This window comes from Toxotes jaculatrix, chromosome 18, assembly GCF_017976425.1.
Source record: "Toxotes jaculatrix isolate fToxJac2 chromosome 18, fToxJac2.pri, whole genome shotgun sequence".
Lineage (NCBI taxonomy): Eukaryota > Metazoa > Chordata > Actinopteri > Toxotidae > Toxotes > Toxotes jaculatrix.
This window is the reverse complement of record NC_054411.1, coordinates 2,399,816-2,406,876: the sequence shown is the minus strand read 5'-3', so window position 1 is coordinate 2,406,876 and position 7,061 is coordinate 2,399,816. Positions and strand designations below refer to the sequence as shown.

General features: G+C 38.9%; 1 protein-coding gene across 1 annotated transcript; it reads left to right on the top strand.

The window, feature by feature from the left end:
* The first annotated feature begins 2,725 nt into the window (after nt 1–2,725).
* rcvrna (recoverin a) lies at nt 2,726–3,758 on the top strand. Its single transcript, XM_041062956.1, has 3 exons — nt 2,726–3,106; nt 3,438–3,549; nt 3,640–3,758. The coding sequence occupies exons 1-3, from the start codon at nt 2,726–2,728 to the stop codon at nt 3,756–3,758; spliced, it is 612 nt and encodes a 203-aa protein (XP_040918890.1).
* The last annotated feature ends 3,303 nt before the right edge of the window (nt 3,759–7,061 follow it).

Sequence of the window (7,061 nt, the reverse complement as noted above, 5' to 3'; positions counted from 1 at the left end):
ATTTAACTTGTCATAAAATTCAGCAGCTCAGACTCTCAGTGACAAAAGTGTCACCTTTGGTTTGAGCTGTGATTTACTGCAAGAAAACTGTTGTCAGTTAAAAAGCAGAAATGCAGAGGTAAGAATCACAGGCATTCAATCGCAAACCAAAGTTTTGACCTCAGGGTGTCTCCGGAGGAAAAGTTAACCAAAGTTATTACAATGTGCGCAGTCACATATGAATCTAGCCTCCACAGATCCGTGTGAAAGGCTGTAGACTCACAACTGTGGTCTGGACTCACAGCATGAACCTGGAAACTCCATCAATCACAGCAACCTTGTCATGTTTTCTGTCCCAAATCCAAAATACACTGAATGAAAAAGGTTGGACGAGTCACGCAAACTCAAAAAGACACAGTCCACTGGGATTATTCTGATTTAAGTCCTCTAATGTAGCTGAGAGCCACAAAACTAACCGAACTCCTATAGGTAACAGCAGCCATGGTCCACAACAGTCCTGAAGTTTAGAGCTGAAGGCCACATTAAATGCTTGCCCACCAAGACCACCACAAACCTCCTTCACGAGTAGTGTTGGCAATTGTTTTTCTTTGTTATATTTAACTAATTAATTATAATTATTAAATTCAACTCAACTTACACACTTATATCTGAGCGAATATTGGAGTCCCCACAGGCAGTCTGTTAGGACAGAAAATAAATCTTTATGTGTTGCTCCCTTACAATTTATATTGCAACCTGATGTGGGCAACTTCTCCCAGTACTAAAGTATCTGAATCCATAAAATGCAAGAACATCAGCGAGTGTAATTCCCCTGAACACAAAGAGATTATTCTGAACATTAGCTTCCATGTAATAAAAAATGTAAACACAGTCCAGCATTACACTTGATGAAGTAGTAAGCCTGTTGTACAGTGAATATTTCCTGGACTCATCCCTTTTTACATAAGAAATAACTGCCGGGGGAGAACTCATCTGGAGTAAAAGCTGTAATGTCAGAGAGCGGCTGGCAGCGTGGTCCCCTGAGTCAGTGATGCTTGACGTTTTGTGCATTTTATGACAAAACCTAAATGACATGCGATTATGTAAACGTACGTAATCATGTAGGGTTTCCTAATCTGATTCTGCAAAGGTAGAGATGTCGAGTTTCAGGCTCCCAGATTACACGCAATGGTTGAGGAAACATTCCTAAATAAACGTGTATGAACTGTCCTTTAAAGTCGTCCGATGTGTTGGCTCTACACTCTGCAGCACGCTGCAGGATTATAATGAGCCATGCATCACTTTGTTTAGCATCGTGTCAGATTTAAGCGGTGGCCTCTTGGTCCCTGACGCATGAGAATCCCTGATAGATTACTGCAGATTAATGCTGATGCCATTCACAATATCTGTCGCACAAACATCTTACAATATACTGTGAATTCTGTTGTCCTCTCACCTTCATCACCTGTAAATACAATAATAAAAGTTTAGGTCTAATGACTGTATGTCCAAGAGTTTACATGTTTGTTTCTTCCTCTTTTCTACAACATTAAGTATTTCACAAATGACATAATGCAAATAATGTGCAAATCAAGTTAAAAGAACAAATATGTGATTTACATACAGTGTAATAAATGATGGGCTGACATAAAAAAATAAATAATACCTTCATCGTAAATGTATTAATGTGGGTTAAGGCCTCTTTTAACTTCACTACAATACACCTCTGTTGTTTTTATCTGAGAGCAACGAGAATGGCTCACTGACATCTCCAACACTCTGCCATTTCACAGCACATATACTCATACTGGTTCTCTAATTACCTTCACTCGCTGTGGTTTTGGCTCCTCTGCACCAGATGGTCTTGTAATCTGGCCTGAGACTATTAAACTGGAGACAAAGATAATCTCGTCCCATTGCAGAGGAGCAGCCCACACCACACGGGGCTGCGCCGTGACCCCCAGCGTCTGGCCGGCCTAGTCTGAGTCCATTAATGCTCTGTTGGTGCTGCTAATGTCCTGGCCTTGTTTTCAGCTGTCAATCTGCAGGTGTTCAAATCATATGAAAAAAAGAAACAAAATAAACAAACAAATACATGCAACAAACAGACAAACAAAAAGAAAAAACATTAGAGGAATAGAAAGCAGTGTTAAAAGAAGCTAAGATAACTGGTAATAATAAAACTATCCAAACTGATAAGTCTGTCTCCTTTTAGAAAACAATGTATTACTGCAGCTGTTAAATAGCCAGGTTTATAAGGTTTGAATGCTAATGTACAAAATAAGGCTGGATGATAAACAGAATAGGACCCAGAATAGATCCTCGGGGAACTCCTTTGGATACACATCTTACTTGTATTACCAATCATGTTACATATGCAGAGTATGATGTAACTAAATATTAAAGTGAGTTATGAAGCCCAGAGATGGCAGATGGGATTGCAGTTTAAGCAATAATGCTGCAAAAGGCAGAAAAGGTCTCCCAGATGTTGACCTTTAAAGTGTTGTGTTTAATCCTCTGCTTATACCTCCAGTATTTAACTGTGTCTTCAAAAAGGTGTCATAGTGGTGTGACGTGGTTATCCCCTTATCCCTGGACTTAGTTAGTGATGACCATAATCCCATCTGGCACCTTGAGGGGCTGCCGGGGTGAACACAAGGCAGAGTTAAGCAAACGAACGCCGCAGAGGTTTTACTCCCATACACAGGAGAGAAAACAAAGAAGAAGTTTCACCTTTCTGAGCAGGATGGGGAATACTAAGAGCAGTGCTTTGTCGAAGGAGCTCCTGGACGAACTGAAATCCAACACAAAATACTCCGAGGCCGAGCTCTGCACTTGGTACCAGTCCTTCCTGAAGGAGTGTCCTAGTGGGAAGATCAGCAAGGAGCAGTTTGAAGGCATTTACGCCAGTTTCTTCCCAGACGCAGATCCCACAGCATATGCGCGGCACGTATTCAGGAGTTTTGACACCAATGCAGATGGCACCTTGGACTTTAAGGAGTACATTGTTGCTCTGCACCTCACCTCCGGGGGCAAGACTCTGCAGAAGCTGGAGTGGGCCTTTGCCCTGTATGACGTGGACGGGAATGGAACTATCAGCAAAAATGAAATCCATGAGATTGTTAGGGTATTTATATCTTCTTCTTTCAACGTGCTGGTGCAGTAAACAGTCTGCTGTGTAGCTGCTACTCACAACCTCAAGTATATTTAATTTAAACCTTTTTTTGTTTCTGCATAATTAATATCTTTTGAATTCCATTTTGCCTCAATCCAAAATGTTTTGACAACAAAGATATATATAGATATATTTTAAAAACAACATGATATATTGTACATTGGTCATGATGATCTACCAATCATTTCCTTGAATAATTGTGTAGTTTGTAAAAAAAAAAGGGTAAATTGCACATCAATTCTGCATGCACAGTTAAAGATGTTCAAAAATTGCTGTCATGCAGTCAATATTCAACATGATTCCTGTTGATGACCAGAAGAACCTCCCAGAGGATGAAAACACACCGGAGAAGAGGGCTGAAAAAATCTGGGAATTCTTTGGGAAGAAGGAGAACGGTAATTCACTCTTCATTAACTCCACTCTCGTTGGTATCAAAACCTGTTTATACCTTTTCTGTACCATATTCTGTTTTTGTCCTTTCACAGATAAAATCTCAGAGGGAGAATTCATTCAGGGTGTGATGGACAACAAGGACATCTTGCGGTTGATACAGTATGATGAACCTCAGAAAATTAAAGACAAGCTGAAAGAGAAGAAGCAATAGTCTCTGGGCAGGAAAAGGCCATTCTTGTGGTTTTAAGACTGTTTTATTTTTTTGTTTACATTCTTACATGACCTGGCTGCTTATTTGCTTGATTCATGGGGGGGGGGGGGGGGGGGGGGGGGGGGAGGTGTTTTTTTTTTTTGTCTTTTCAGCCAAAAAGTTTTGTGTTTTTGTCTTCGTACACAGAAAGCAAGTAGACAATTGATATTAGAAAACATAAGCTGAGGAATGGCAATTTAAGTCCCAAGTTTGTAAAGTTATATGTATCTGTCTTATTATACTGCCCTACAAAGCCAGAACACAGTAACTACATATTTGATCAAAACTTACCAAATATTACAATATTATACCACTGAATTAATGCTGAATTTATGTTTTTTTTTTTGTTTTTTTTTTTGGTGCAAAACAGCATGGAAAGATCCAGGAAGCAAATGTAAAAACCAAACTGCACCAGCTTTACTCCAGCTAGTTAAGGCTAGCTAGTAAGAGCCTTAGCCAAAGCTAAAAATGTTTCCTGTTTCCTAAAATCGAAAAATTAAGTTTGATACTTTAACATATTAGTAACTGAATTTGCTATACGACATAAATAAGCCGAAAGGCTAAATGCTAGCCAGCTAGCTAGCAGATTATTACTGCCATTTCTGTGGCCTCTGACTTTAGCGGATGATTTCATGTAGTTTAGCTACCTTTAAATCACACATTTAAATGTACTCAATTATATAAGAATTTATTACACTAGCTTATTAATTTATATGAATGAATAGAAAATGAGCATATTTTGTTTGACGATACAACATAGACTACAGTATCTAAATGTTTTTGTCGCAGATGAGGTCTGTGACAATCAGCATGAATGGCATAAAGTAAAGATTTTACACATTATATGTATGTTTCAAACTTCAAACCCCTTTTCCTCAACTTCACAGTGTCTGTATTTTCTTCTCTTTAAGGCAGTATGGGGGTTAATATCCCAAATCAATGTCCAAACTGATTTAATACAGCTTAATCACAACCCCTTGCACCTGCCACCCTCAGTGTTCGCATGCTAGGCTTTTACCGACAGCCAATTTACTCTCTCATGTCTGGCAGCGTACCAACATGGTTTTCACACTTGGATTTATTCATTAGGTTGATAGCAAGAAAGTCAGGCAGAGAGCTCCTTATAAGAGGAATTAGGCTCAGGTTAACAATCTGCCTGTATCAGCCAATCCTATTAGGAGCTGAAGGTCAGTTGAGACAAACAACCTCCTTACTGAAGTGTCTAGTTAGGATATGGACTTGGCACAGTGAAGAATACATATGCTCCTCTGAATAGCTTGTGTACTTCTCGCAGTCCAGCTCTAACTTCAAATCCACTCATTGCCACTTTTTAAATTTTTTCTTTTTTTTAAAAATCATTTTTGTTTTGAGTTAAAAATATTTTTAGGCAAGCTAAGCAATAATGGATGTATCAGCACAAACGAGTAGAGGAGTGTATAAAGCACGGAATATGTAACGACAACACTAAAAACATTTGCCTTCTACCATATAGATGGATGGATAATCACTGACAGGTATAGAAGAAAACTGCAGCTCCTGTGCTTACTTGGATTATGTAGCGTTTTGTGTAATTTTTGAGCGTGTTTTTGGAAATCATCATTTTTATTTAATAGTACCCTTTTGAGTTTTCTAATGCACTGTGTATCCTTGAAGCCTACAAACATGTCGAATGCCTCATAAAACATTTGCAAAAACAACTTTTAAGGTACTGTATGAAAATCATTTCGGTCTCCATTCATCCATGGTTCATAAAGGTGCAATTTTCCATATCCAGTTCTGGCTCTGTATTTATTAATGTGTACACTGGCAGTGCACATTTGAAGTTCCATTATATTAAGGTTAAGATATTAAGATATTAAAGTTTAAATTGGGTTATGTGATTGAACAAGTCGTACCAGTTCAACAATGTTGAGTTTTAAATTAAGAGGAGGATCTAAAAAAACATTAATAACCCTGGGAATAGGAAAAAAGAAGAATTTTCAAGCCCACATAGTTTTGAAAATTCTTCTGGACTTATACTGGACTTAAAGACGACGCCCATACACTTGAATCGCAATACCGCAAGTGGCCACTGGGACGAATTAGCACCAAGCCAGAGTGGCAGCAGTAGGTGCCTCATTCATTCCCATGAAAGCTGTTCACATTCATAGTTAAGTTGTATACACCAAAAGAGATCATGCACGCTAGAGACATGGGAATGGAATAAAGTAAAATGAATCGTACGACTTTCATAGACTTTCCAAATAATACTGAACCAAACGATCAAATTCTGATATTAAACGGCCATTTTGCTGGGTTTGTGATGTTCAGAAAAAATGATTCACCATCTTACGGTTACTTATGTTTGGCTTGGTACTTAGGTTTGGTTTGGCTAATATGCCAAAATTTCCTCAAAGCCAAACACTGTTCCTTGGGGCTTACTTTATAGTTATGTTTGCTGGCAAATTTCATGGTGCATTACTGCCACCAATAATCAGTGGAACAGCCAGAAAATAGTACACTTTCTTGCATGCAAGCGGAATTAAAAAGTGGTAGACATAGTTTGGCATTATTTTGTAATGTTTTATAATTGCATGGGAAAATAAACCTACTGTTGTTCTCTTCTGCAAACACAAATCTCTAAGTTATACTGACTGTAAATTTTAATGTGCATCTTTTTATTTTATCCCACGCTGAAGTTCAGCTCTGCTTAAATAAACCCTCAGAAAACAGAACTGTATGTCTCCTTGAGTAATCAGTGAACATCAAACATTTACCAAGCAAAGTAATCTACCAAACCACAAAGTCAAATATTACCTAATCTGAATTTTGTTGTGTATGTAGAGATTATTTCCAACCCATGCCAAGAATAAGGCTGGGAATACAAATTACCCATACTGCCTCATATACCAGCATTCATGTCAGGCTAAACTGATGGCTGCGGTTAGTGGATACTTTCCATATTAAGGTTCATTGGGAGCAGCTTCGAAAAAAGCCAAGGCCAAGTCAGAGTTCCTATTGACAGCGGTCCGAGAAGGGGCAAACCGTGAACCGGTGACAGGACTTTAAGGATCTGCTGCTCACGTTCGGGGGGTTTGGCAGCACATTGAGGCCCATCAGGTTTTGCCTCATCAGTGTACAGTGGCTAACTTTGCATTATCTCATCCTAAGGGATGTTTTAGCTTGGGATAGTACATGTTCAGAAGACACACTAAGTTACTGTCCATCCACCTGCCTTTCTTCCCTTCCAGTCTGACTTGGACTGGATCCAGTGGTGTTTCATGA